This window comes from Nicotiana tomentosiformis, chromosome 11, assembly GCF_000390325.3.
Source record: "Nicotiana tomentosiformis chromosome 11, ASM39032v3, whole genome shotgun sequence".
Lineage (NCBI taxonomy): Eukaryota > Viridiplantae > Streptophyta > Magnoliopsida > Solanales > Solanaceae > Nicotiana > Nicotiana tomentosiformis.
Window position 1 is genome coordinate 25,657,646 of NC_090822.1, and position 14,237 is coordinate 25,671,882.

At 38.7% G+C, this 14,237-nt stretch overlaps 1 protein-coding gene across 1 annotated transcript; it reads left to right on the plus strand.

Annotated features, from left to right (window-relative positions):
* Positions 1-5,556: 5,556 nt before the first annotated feature.
* Positions 5,557-6,866, plus strand: LOC104100493 (salicylic acid-binding protein 2-like). The gene is given in 5 exon segments (XM_070188905.1): positions 5,557-5,565; positions 5,654-5,730; positions 5,990-6,315; positions 6,606-6,745; positions 6,837-6,866. Coding segments are annotated over 5 exon segments (582 nt in total).
* The last annotated feature ends 7,371 nt before the right edge of the window (positions 6,867-14,237 follow it).

Genomic DNA, 14,237 nt, shown 5'->3' on the forward strand with positions numbered 1-14,237 from the left:
CGAATACTTAACAGTAGTGATGCTGAACTTGATCCATCTTATCCATCTTTCCCCAAAGCCCATGTGCCTCAGAATTGTGAGCAAGTATGACCAGCTCACTTTGTCAAAAGCTTTCTCAATGTCCAGTTTAAATAACCCTGGCTCTCCACTTTTAAGTCTCTAATCTAGTGCCTCATTTGCAATGAGAGCAACATCTCTGGTTTGTCTCCCTTTTACAAAAGCATTCTGACTCCCCGATACCAACTTTCCAATGACTGTTTTAAGCCTTTCAGCCAAAATTTTAGAAGCAATCTTACAAACACTGTTTATAAGACTGATTGGTCTATAATCCTTGAGCTCGGTTGTGCCTTTCTTTTTAGGAATCAGAGCAATTAAAGAGGCATTAATAGATTTAACCATTTGGCAGTTGTGGTGAAAGTGATTCATTACATCAATAACCTTCTTTTTGATAATCTCCCAAGCATATTGAAAGAATTCCATAGTAAAAATATCAGGTCCTGGAGTCTTATCTGGAGCACATTTTCTAATAGTTGAAAGAATCTAATGTTCCTCAAACTCCCTTTCCAAATAGTTTCTCTCAGCTTCTGAATTCCTAGCTAGATTGTCAAATCTAGCTGACGGCCTCCAAGGTTCATTCTCTGTGTACAACTGCTGGTAGAAGTTCAGGATTTCACTTTTGATTTCCTCCTTATCTTCAATGATGACTTTCCCCATCTGTAGCCTATCAATGAAGTTGTTTTTTCTATGAGCATTAGCCATCTTTTGGAAGTACTTTGTATTTCTATCTCCATCCTTAAGCCATAAGCATCTTGATTTTTGTCTCCATGAAACCTCATCAATCTTTGCTAACTGCTGAATTTGTGATTGCAGGTTGATCATTTGAGCCTTCTCAGCTTGTGTTTGAACTCTGCCCTCACATGATTGTTCCATTATAGTTAGTTCATTAAGTGCCTTATATTTTTGAGTTTCTAGTTTTCCAAATACCTCCCTCTTCCAGCATGAGATGCCTTTCTTCAGATTCCTCAGTTTTTGAGTCAAGATGAAGTCTGGACTGCCCACTACCTGATAACTGGACCACCATTCTTTAACTGAGTCTATGAATCCCTCTTCTAGCAATCACATATTCTCAAATTTAAAATAAGATGAATTGGAGTCCCAATCCCCACATTCAAGCATTAATGGATTATGATCAGACTCTACTCTGGGTAAAGTCACATGCTTTATTGCCTTAAAGCTGTCATTCTACTCAGATGAGATTAAGAACCTATCAATTCTAGAAGCCTAAAGTTGTTCTTCACCTCTAGACCATGTATATTGAGCTCCCTGTAGGGGTAAGTCCAACAGTTCCAATTCCAATATAATTTCAGAGAAAGATTTCATTGCTCTGGACCTTCTAAGACAATTGAATTTTTCATGCTCATATCTGCATACATTAAAATCTCCCCCTATCACCCAATGTTCATCCAAAATACCCCTTATTGCTGCCAATTCATGCCAAAGATCCTTTCTTGCTGCATTTGAATGTCGCCCATATACCCAGTGTAACACCACCTGAATTGTTCTTGGAGACTTTCTAGAATAACAGAAACCGAGTATATACCTTGCTGAATGTTAATGCTTTTCCACAACCTCCTGTCCCACAAAATGATGACCCCACATCTTGTGCCATTTGCTTGCAAATTTGCCCAGCTAGCCCCATCTATTCCCCCATAAAGAACCTACTAATTGTCGTGACCACTCTTTAATTTTTGTCTCCTGCAAACATACTATATCTGCCTTCCACTTCATAAACAAAGATTTGATGATCCCCCTCTTCTTACTCTCATTCAACTCCCTAACGTTCCAACTAAGGATTTTTAGTTTCATCCCAAATGAGTTTTGTGAATCCTGCCCCTTACCCTACCTTCCCCTTTACCTTGGCTTAAATTCGAAACTAATATTTTCAATTTTGCCACCCCTTTCTTCTTTTTTGTCTTTGAATAACCCCCTTCTGACTCTCTTTGCTGCAATTGAGATTGTCTTCTCTAGTCCATTCTTAGAATCATATTCAATAATTCGTGTTCAAAACTAGTTGCATTAACCCCAAATGCTCTGCATGCCTTCACCATAACCAACTTTGTCCATTTCGAAGTAGCTATAACAGAAGGAGTATTGACTAAAAGAGTTATCATCGTACCAAGGAAGGGAGAGAGTATCACTGTGAGATTGAGAAGAGTAATCAGATTCTGAGCCAAACACTGGTGCTAATTCCCTGATCTGTGGAGGAATAGAAGGAAATTCTATATCCTGGGGCAATTTTCCTTAATCATCAGCATCGCAGAGGCTTAGGCAAACACTCCCTTCTGAATTAGACATCATACGCTTAATTTCCAGAGCATGGAGTTCTATGGAAAGGGGATCAAGATTATGTGGTGGAGGTGAAGAGCGTATTTTAAGAAGGCATGGGTCTTGGGTTCTGGCCTTCCAGATCTGTAACTTCTTATTTCTTCTTTTTGGGCCTGTGTTGTAATAAGCATGATCTGTTTTCTTTGTGTTTGAAGGCCCAACTTCATTAATAATGCATGCCCCTTTGTCTGGTTTCTTAATAATAATTTTTTTAGGCCCAACATCCTTAATAATACTGGACCCTTTGGCTGGATTATTAAACCTACTATAGGGCCCCACCTCATTTGCATATGGCAATTTTGAATTAAAGGCTAAAGGCATGTGCTGTGCCTGTGGCCTATGTACTGATTTGACAGCTGCAGACCTCGAAACCATAACCCCTTCTTCTTCAATGAAACCTTTGTTGCTGCAATCCACCCCATCCCCGGCGACCCATAATTTAGTGTGAGCATCTGAAATTATAGAAATTGCATAGCTTAGTTCTCCCACTTTCAATTCAAGTTTACTAGGAATATGTTCAATTGATTTGTTGACACAAATCCTAGCCCAGTGCAGGTGAGTCCTTTTCTTGGTGTTTTCGTCGGTGTCAACGAAGCCGCCACACAATTCACCAATAACTCTGAAAGAGCTTTCCAACCAAGCATGGAGAGGAATTCCAAAAGCTTTTATACATCTACATTCGGAGTTTGGTTCCGCCATTGCCAATCCTGTGACCGCTGACTACCACTCCAATGACAACCTTCTTCCATTCCAGTACCAATCACCTGGCTTGACTCTAACTACTTCTTGGCGAGAAGGCATCTCAAAGAGGAAGAGATTGTGCGCAATCGGCGTAACCTTCAAGCCTGTTGCCACTTTCCATCTGTTAGTAAATCATTTTTGAATAACTTCATGGTTTGGAGACATGTTGAATGGGTCATTAAATCTCCCAACCAGACATTTAGCAAGAAAATGAGAGCTATTTGCTTCAGCCTCTACACTAGTTTTGATTTTGTTCTGATCTGCTACTGCACCATTCATCTCCATTGAAGGCCAAAGCTCAGGACTAGCAGCTTCAAAATAAGATCTTGACTGACTTTAATAACTCCAGTTCGACGCTAGTCTTTCTGGCCTCCAAAGAAATCTCAAGATTTTATCTGTAATGTCGCACCAACCTCCGTTTTTGATAATTTCTAGGATAATCACCGATGATTTCCTGTCACCCAACCATGCCTCAATACGAAAAAATCTATCGTAACTGTTGAAATTCTTATATACTCTGTAAATATAAGCCTCAATTTTCCTTCCCTATCTTCTGCACAAGTTCCCCTCTCCCCGTGAAGCATCTTTCAAAGCAGCGCATACCCATCTTAGATTGTTTTCATCGATTCTGATCTTGCCGATGAACCTCCTACTGTGTTCATAGAGTAAAAACCATCTAACCCGATTTTCACTGATGTCGATTAGTTCGAAAGACTTATCTCCTGCTGAAAAAAAGGCCCTCCCCTCCATCATCCTTACTAGGTTTTCACATTTCTTCTCAGAATACTGTCTGTTGGGCAGATTTAAAGCTTGTATAATAGTAATTTTACCATGAGGTTTTACTGAGTGCTCGCTCTTGTGTCTGAACTGGTAGCGAGCAGATGAAACTAGCCACTAGAAATAATTCTGTTAAAACTCTTTTTCTTCTACTGCCTACCCCTCTTGTTTATTTTTCAGTTGAAACAAAAGCTAGAACATATGATGTCTGAACAGGGGCATACGCATATAACATAAGACTTGCCCTTTCTATCCTTTGCTTTGCAATGATCATAGATTTAACTTGGTATTATCTTCTTATTTGAATTCTTAGTTTTCTTTTCTTTCAGTGCCAAGGTGAACGAATCTGCTATTAATTGCAGCAGACCCAAAGGAGTTTGGTGAAAATGGGGTGTGACACTCGCTAAGAAAAATTAGGTGTATAGAGCAGTGTGTCGTCTCCAAGCAAAAGAGATATTAAGATGGCCTCACAGACTACCGTTTCATAGATCAACAAATGTCCGTCCTCAGGAACTTCATGATATTGAATCCAAGGTAACCTTTCCGAAACATGTCTTTGTACTTTCAAATTAATAAATTTGTCTTCACAGCCATGCCATATGTGAACAAAATTTTGATCATTTTCAGGAAAAGGATTGTTAAGCGCCAAAGGTTTAAATTCCCATTTACTAAAAGCCACAAGGAAGTCGCTACAGAGGTTGTTGAAAACACTTCTGCTCTGAAACTTTTCCTGTCAAAATAATATGACATATCAGCTTGTTAGCATGAAAAGAGAATATTGCAGTAGTGGTGAAGTCGAATTGACCTTACCGAGGTAAGAAATTGAAATCCAGGTTCGTTCTTTAAAAGCTCTAAGTCCTTGGCAGTGAAGCATGTAGGATTTGAATTATCAGCAGAGGAAGAGAGTGATGATTTTTGCATCAACCACCAATGCAATAATCTAGAAGCATATCTTGAAACCAACGTCTCATCGTCCTTTGTTAGAGAATTTGGTAAAGAGGGCCATTGGTAATTCACAATGGGAACTACAAATGCCACTACTGCTAACCTACCAAGTTCAAGAAATTATAGGGAAAAAATAGAAGACCTGAATACATATTGTGGATATAAATATTGACCACAACAAAGACTTGTAACAATTCAACTTGACATTTTGTTCATTCGGATTTCATGGTATTTCTTAGCTATATGATGCGAAGCACAATTGCCCCGCTCGCTAAGCTACCAAGTTGAAGAAAGCATAGGAAAAAAGAAGACCTGAAGTACATTGTGGATACACATATTGACCACAATAGAGATTTGTACAATTCAATTTGACAAGTTTGTTTATTCGATTTTCAGTATAACTCTTAGTCGTCTCAGTTTTTTGATGCTTTCATCCCTTCGAGATCTATCGAGAATGTAATTTTACAACTTTGTTCCGCAAATTAATGTACATAGTATGAGGTGTGTTATGTTAATATTTAGTCAGCTTGATGGTTTTCTTTGGGTAATCATACTAAACAATCAAAACAATTATAAAATTATCTTTCTCAGTGTCAGACCATTAGCTGACTGAATCCATAAATCTAGAAAGTCGTCGTTACTGATATTTTTTTATTTTAATTTGACTTTATAGGTAGGTATCAACTGAACTTGTGTAATGTAGTTGTTATGGTTGAAGTAATGCCATTTATTTTATAAAATCTATTGAAGTACCAAAGGCGATCCATCTTTAAGTTCAATATATTAAGACTTATATTAACCAAAGAAAAGAAACTTACAAGGCCTAAAAGTGGAGGTTATCAAGAAGCAATTAGGAAAGCACTTTGTTTTGGTACTTGGTGCCACGGGCGGACTTAGGAGGCGGAAGGGGCTGAACCCCTTTTGCCAAAAAATAATAATATATATATAAGACAAAATATTATTTTTTTACCTCTATATATTATGTTTTGAATCCTCTAGACATAGCCCAAAAGCATAGCTTAGTGGTCAAGGAGGTTCAAAACCTTTGTGAGGTTATTGGTTCAGTTCCCACCAGCTATAATTTTTTAAAAAAATTTTAACTTCTTTTTTTTTAACCCCCTTAGCAGAAATTCTGCCTCAGATGGCATGGAGGTTAGAGCTAGTACAAGCTAAAGCCTCTGCTAGAAGTTTCGGGCGACAAGGTTACAACCCTTGATCTAGCAGCTTCTGGCATTGATTTGAGAAAAATAGACGAGCTTCGCACGCTTCATGACTATAATTTACCATTGATAGAGTTTATGGAAACCCAACTTCCACAAGAGGAGAAGGTTATATTAGTTGGGCATAGTCTTGGTGGTATGAATCTTGGACTTGCTATGGAAAAGTATCCACAGAAGATCTATGTTGCTGTTTTCTTGACTACTTTAATGCCTGATTCTGTTCACAACTCCTCCTATGTTTTGGATCAGGAAAATATATACCTGGATATTTTTATTCCATTTACATGAGGATGTTTATTATTCGTAAACGAGTTTTATTTATTATATATGTATGATTTTCTCACAATATATGTGGTCCTAGTTGGACACAGTGCCTCGCTTCATCTAGTCTAGATCTATTACTATGGTCTATGTATGTGGATTGCAAAAGCTTGATGTGTCAATTCAGATGTGTCAATTCGATTCATATGTAATCAACATGTTTGTTAGAAAGAAAAACAACACATTTGTTATGTTGATTCTAATGTATTTTTGTGAAGTATGATGAACGGACACCAGCAGAGAATTGGTTGGATACTCAGCTTTTAGAATTTGGTTCCCCTAAAGAGCCACTAACATCTATATTTTTTGGCCCCAAGTTCTTGACTTACAAGCTCTACCAACTATGTTTTCCCGAGGTAAGTCTTACTCTTAAGATCCATTCTATCAACGTATTTTAATATTTTTATTTACACCAGTCTTCTAAATTATCATATTCCGGTACTGTAGACAATTAGTAATTGTTATTGTGTTAATTAAGCTAGATTAAGCTATCAACTGATCATCAATGGTGGTTCCTGTCATCGACATGCAAACTCTCTAACCCACACACTCAGTAGCCAAGAACAATTAGAGAAAGAGAAAGAGAGAGAGAAGTTACAGGAGAGAAGATATTTTTATTACCATTAACTGATACAAGTGTACACTGTTATATAGAAAACACTATGCACTAACCACCTTCCTAACTAATTGTGAGAAAGCACGGAAAAAAATATATTATTGATATTAGATAAACAATACAATACAAGAGGTCCTTATTTATAGCTATACTATACAAGGATATACTACTCCTCTACCAATGTGGGACAATACTACACTATATACATGTTGTAAACTAACACTCCCCCTCAAAGCCGGTGCATACAAATCATATGTACCGGGCTTGTTACATATATAACCAATACGAGGACCAATGAGAGACTTGGTGAAAATATCTGCAAGTTGATCATTCGAACTCACAAACTTTGTAGCAATCTCTACTAAAAGTATCTTTTCTCTGACGAGTATATCCTTTGGCAACAAGACGGGCCTTAAGTCGATCAATTTGTCCATTGGGACCAACTTTGACTGCATAAACCCAACGACAACCAACAGTAGATTTACCTAAGGGAAGAGGAACAAACTCCCAAGTACTACTTGTATGTAAAGCAGACATCTCGTCACTCATAGCTTGTCGCCATCCTGGATGAGACAACGCTTCACCTGTAGACTTAGGGATGAAAACCGAGGACAAAGAAGATATAAAAGTACAATGGGGAGATGACAGACGATGATAGCTCAAACCGACATAATGAGGATTAGGGTTAAGTGTGGTCCGTATACCTTTCCGAAGTGCAATCGGTGTACTAGGAGCAGGGTCCGTAGCAGGAGCAGGGTCAGGTGCAGGACGAGAACCAATTGGACCTGATGAAAGACGCAAACGACGATGATAAGTCAAGAGTGGTGTTCTTGTGGCTGGGGAACTAGGGGAACAACACTAGACTCCTCAACGGTTGGTATGGATGAAACCTCTGTGGTCGAAGGTGGAGGAGGAGCTATAGTAAACTTCTCAAAGGTCGGTATAAGTAAGACTTCAGATATATCATGGTGGTCAGCAGAGGTAAAGAAAGGTCTAGACTCAAAAAATATGACGTCAGCTGACATAAGGTACCTACGTAGATCTGGAGAATAACAACGATATCCCTTCTGAACACGAGAATAACCAAGGAAGACACACTTGAGAGAACGAGGAGCTAACTTATCTTTCCCAGGGGCTAAGTTATGAACAAAACACGTGCTCCCAAAAATACGAGGTGGAAGAGAGTATAAGGGTGACTGGGGAAACAATACTGAATGCGGAATCTGATTCTTGATGGGAGATGAAGGCATCCGATTAATCAAATAACAAGTTGTGAGAACTGCATCACCCCAAAAACACAACGGAACACGAGATTCAATTAGAAGTGTGCGAGCAGTCTCAATAAGGTGCCTATTCTTTCTCTCAGCAACCCCATTTTGCTGAGGGGTATAAGGACAAGATGTCTGATGAATAATTCCTTGAGAAGTTATAAACTGCTGAATTTGAGAAGATAAATATTCTAAGGCATTATCACTGCGAAAAATGCGAATAGAAACACCAAATTGGTTTTTGATTTCAGCACAGAAACCCTGGAATATAGAAAATAACTCAGAACGATCTTTCATTAAGAAAAGCCAAGTACATCTTGAATAATCATCAATGAAACTGACAAAATAACGAAATCCCAAGGATGAACTAACTCTACTAGGACCCCATTTATCAGAATGAACTAAGGAGAAGACAGACTCTACATGACTCTCAACACTACGTGAAAAAAAGGCTCGGGTATGTTTCCCAAGTTGACACGACTCACAATCTAATGTAGACAAACTAGATAAACTAGGCACTATCTTCTGAAGTTTGGATAAACTCGGATGTCCTAAACGTCTGTGGATTAGATCTGGAGGATCTGTAACTAAACATGTTATGGAAGGACTGAGTGAGTTAAGATAGTAAAGGCCTTCTGATTCACGCCCTGTACCAATTGCCTGTCTTGTACTGCGGTCCTGCATAATAAAAGAATCGTCAATAAAATATATACCACAATGGAGGGCACGAGTCAAACGACTAACAGATGCAAGACTAAAAGGACAGCCAGGGACATAAAGAACAGAATCTAGGGTGATAAAAGACAAGGGATTAGCTTGTCCAACTTCTTTTGCCTTAGTTTGACATCGATTGACTAAAGTAACAGTGGGAAGAGATTGTGAATATACAATATTTGACAAAAGTGATATATTACTAGAGATGTAATCAGAAGCGCCGGAGTCCATGACCCATGAGCCAAGAGTGCTAGACTGAAAAACACAAGCAAAAGAATTACCAGTAACAGAAGTATCAGTTTGAGCAACTGAGGCTACTTGTGGAGATGTCTGCTTACTTGCTCGATACTGAAGGAGCTCATTATATTCTTCTTTAGATAAAGAAAATCCTTGGTTACCTGGAGTCTCGGTCTGAGCAATGTAAGCATTTTTGGGTGGACGACCATGTAAGGAATAATACATTTCATGAGTGTGTCCAAGTTTGTGACAATAAGAACACTTGGGTGTAGATCTTCCAAAATGACCTCCTCCTCGTCTATGCTCCATAGTTTGAGATGTCCGAACATCCATTATCTAGGATGCAAGAACAGAGGAATCAAGTATCTGTAATGAGATCACTGGTGGACTTGGTGCTGTAGCAAGGCGGAGTAATCGAGAGAATAATTCATCAACTGTCGAGACAGACGGACTAGCCAAAATCTGGTCGCGCACTGAATCAAGATCATTAGGAAGTCCAGCGAGGGTAAGAACGAGAACATCTTCTGTCGCTGCTCTTGTTGTTTTTCCACACTAGCATAAACTGGCATCAACTTCTCAAATTCCTTCATGATTGCCTGTACTTGACCCAAGTAAGTAGACATATCCAATTCCTGCTTCTTTAAGTTTGTCATCCGCGATATCACATCATAGAAGCGAGATATGTCATTAGTGTATAAGGTGTGTGCCTTTGCCCAAACCAAATAACATGTCTGGAATGGATGAAACAAGGGCATCAACTTGGAATCAATAGATCGCCACAAGATGCTACATAACTGAGCATCGATTTTTGCCCAAAGTGCTATTGCCTTTTCATCTCCATCGCTAGACTGTTTGATTAGATGATCTTGAACACCTTGACCTCTACACAATAACTCGACAGATGAAGCCCAAGCTAAGTAGTTTGAACCTCCCATTAAAGCTTCCGGGGTAATAATAGCACTAGATCTTTCAGAACTCATGTTTCTAGACCTAAAAGCATCAAATCCCAAAGACATTGTTGCAAATTATTACCAAATAAGAGAAAGAATCAACTTTTATCCACTGAAATAGTGTACGAAAACACAGAAACAAAATACTGAAATGTTGTAGCTGTCGGAATAGTATTGTAGCTGCCGGAAAAACTAAAAGTTGTCGGAATGAAATGAAAACAGTAGGGGTAGGATCGGAATTACCAGGCGACCCAACTATTCTGAAGGAATATTTTCCAAAAATGGTCGGAAGTGGTCGTGCGCGCCGGCGCGTGAGCTCACGCGCATGAGCTTTTGGTGGCGCGTGAGGAGGCTGCTGCCATAGTTTTTCACTGGGGTTTGGTCGCCGTACAGTGACGACTCTTGTGGTAGTGTTGGATTTTGCACAACACTGACAAAAATGAAGTAGATAGAAAACAACCTTAAAAAGTATTAATTTCTCTTTCGAGCAATCGCTGAAATTTATGCACAGCGATAAGTCTCTCACAATTGCTCTGATACCATGTGAGAAAGTATGGGAGAAAATATATTATTGATATTAGATAAACAATACAATACAAGAGGTCCTTATTTATAGCTATACTATACAAGGACATACTACTCCTCTACCAATGTGGAAAAATACTACATTATATACATGTTGTAAACTAACACTAACTACTAATAAACTAGCTCCCTCTAGTTTTGTTAATTGCACATTGGCCCCACTCTGATTTTACTAAGCTATTCTCCCAGCTATTATGATACTCCCCCTCAAGCTAGAGGATGAAAAACATTCAACACTCCTAGCTTGGAAAGTAGAAACTCATGTTAAGTTGTTCCCAGGCCTTTAGTCATCAAATCTGCAAGTTGTTGTTTTGTAGGTATATACTATTTCTTGACTACCCTTCCTTGATCTTTCTCTAACAAAATGACAATCGATTCCTATGTGTTTGGTCCTCTCTTAAAAGATTAGATTGGCTACTATTTGTAGAGCTGCTTTGCTGTCACAATGTAGGTGTACATGTTCTTCTATTCTGTTACCTAGCTCCTTTAGTAAGCATGTCATCCATATTATTTCTGCAACTGTTGCTGCCATGCTTCTGTACTTTGCCTCTGCTGAGTTTCTACTAACAATTTGTTGCTTCTTTGATTTTCAAGATAATAGTGAGTCTCCCAGTTTAACTACATAGCCTGTGACAGATCTCCTTATATTAGGACATGCTGCCCAATCTGAGTCACAATATGCTGTGAGGATGTTTGTCTGGTTGCTGCTCAACAAGACCCCTAGCCTACGGCTCCCTTTGATGTACCTGACCACTCTTAATGTTGCTTCCATATGAGACTCCTTGGGAGACTACATGAATCGGCTTAGTACTCTGACTACAAAGCATATATCTAGACTTGTTATTGTCAGATACAACAGCTTGCCAATCAGTTTTTGATAACTACAAATATCCTTCAGCATTGCATCTCCAGTATTTCCAACATGTCTATCATAATCAATAGTGGTGAACTTGTGGTTATGTTCCATAGGTGTTGAGACTAGCTTGCATCCACTTAACCTAACTTCTGAGATCAAATCCAATACATACTTCCTCTGATTAAGCAAAATTCCTTTACCTGGCCTCATCACCTCAATTCCCAAGAAGCACTTAAATTCACCTAGATCCTTCATTTTGAAGTTTCTGTGTAAGGTTGCTTTTGCCTATTCTATTAGTGTACTATTACTTCCTGTCAACGACAGGTCATCTATATATACTAAGACAACCACAATGTCCTTGTTAGTCTTCTTTGTGAACAAAGAATGGTCTAATTATTTTGAACAAAACCAGCTTGAGTGCATGTGTCAATTTGATGTTCCATTGTCTTGAGGCTTATTTCAAGCCACAGAGAGATTTCAGCAGCCTACATACTTTGGACTCCCCCTGGCTGTGAAATCCTTGAGGAAGTTGCATGTAGACTTCTTCAACTAGGTCACCCTGCAGAAATGTACTATTGACATTCATTTGGAATAGAGGCCTACAGTTGGATGCTACAACACGAATGACTGCTCTCACTGTGACCATTTTTCCCACATGAGAGAAGGTCTCATGGTAGTCAAGGCCCTCTTGCTGGGTATATCCTTTGGCCAGTAACCTTGCGTTGAACCTATCTATCTCCTCATTGGTCTTATGTTTAATCTTGTAGACCCATTTAGAGCTTATTGACTGTTTGTCTGCATGTAGATCTACTATCTCCCGGGTGTGATTATTTTCAAGAGCTTTGATTCTTGTTCCATTGCTTGTATCCAATTCTGATCAGCTCCAACCTTATTGTAGGTCTTTGGTTCAGTGACCACTGAGAAAGCTTTCAAATAGGATTGATATGTTCGAGACAAGTGTGCATAAGTAACATGGTTGGAAATAAGATACTTCCTTTTGCTTGGCAAGTTGCCAGCAATGACAGTCTTTGAGCCAAATTAGAGGTCATGTATGTCTTTGTGGCCTAGTAGCCACTATTGCTGGTGGAGGATTTAACTGAGGAAAAGATGGAACTGTTGGTGGAGGATCAGACTAAGTAGATCCAGAATCAGTTATGTCAGTGATATTCAGCATAAAGTATGCATATTTATATGTATATCGCCTCGCATTTTACTCATATTTCGTGAACTTTGTATGTGTAATGTAATGATTTATTCTAATTCGTGGTGTTTTTATGTGTAGGAGTCAAATGGAAGTGATTTGGAAAATTGGCGTGCAAATTAAAGTAAAAACGAAAGAATTTGGAGGAAGTACGAGTTTAGTGTCCAGGTTCGCGCCAAGCACCAACCAAAACATCGTTGACAATAGGCTAAAAAGTTCATTGTCCAGGTTGGCGTCAGGCGACAAGCGAGACGATGAAGGGAGGATTTTGTCCTAATTCAACTGGGACTTGGTGATTTCAACCCCACACGCCCCCAACATGATTAAAAGGGGTTCTAAACCTATTTTTCTTTTTTGAGGTGGGGGTGGGGTGGGGAGGATCAAACATATTTTGGAGACAGGGAACACACACCACGTTAGGAGGAGGCTTCTAACTAGTTTTCTTCTTTTATGTTCCTTTAATTTCATAGTTTATTAGTTCTAGAGTTGTGGGGTTCTACATGAACGTTGTAGTTTGAAGCTTAGATTGTTCTTATTATTTTATCATATTGGTTTATTTATTCAATCTTGCGCTTAATTATTTGATTGCTTGATCACCAATTGAATACTATCTACGAATCTAGGATTGAACTTGGGAGAGAGAATTCTAGATTGCATATAAGATTGAGTAGAGCAAGATCTTGAACTCGAGCATCGGGAACGGATTTGAGGTTAGGATAGGGATATACTTAATCGTCTTGCTTGGTTATTATACGGGAATTATTAATGTGTTCTTGTTAATCCTAATTTCATAGTAATATAGGCGTTGGGTTAGCTTGAATAGACGGGTAGGAATTCGAGAGAATACTACGAGTAATATTAACCATGTCAACCAATAAACCAGATAACTTAATTAGACAATTTAAGTGGAAAATTTAATGGGATTGTTAGCTAACCCATAGCTCTAGAATATTACCTCTCATTGAATTCGTCTCTAATATTGACAACTTGTTTTCTTTGATCTCTTAGTTTGTTACTCTAGATTTTAGTTAAATATTCACACCTTAGAAAATCGCTTGAATAGATTAATTGTTTGGGTTTAATTTAGTAAATAGTTAATCACAAGTCCCTGTGGGTACGATATCTGGACTTATAATTCTATATTACTTTTGCAGAGATTGTGTTAGTATTGTAACGACCCAACCGGATGTTTTGAGAGTATTAACCTCGATTCCCTATTTATGGCTCCCTCTATTTCATTTTTTGGTTACGTGACTTGTCGGAGTGCTTGGTGTCGGGTTTAGGAGAGTTTCGTAGTGAAATGGGACACATGTCCCTAAATTGCAAGTTTAAGTCGTAGAGTTAATCGTACTTTGACTTGTGTGAAGACGACTCCGGAATTGAGTTTTGACAGTTCCAATAGCTCTGTATGGTGATTTTGG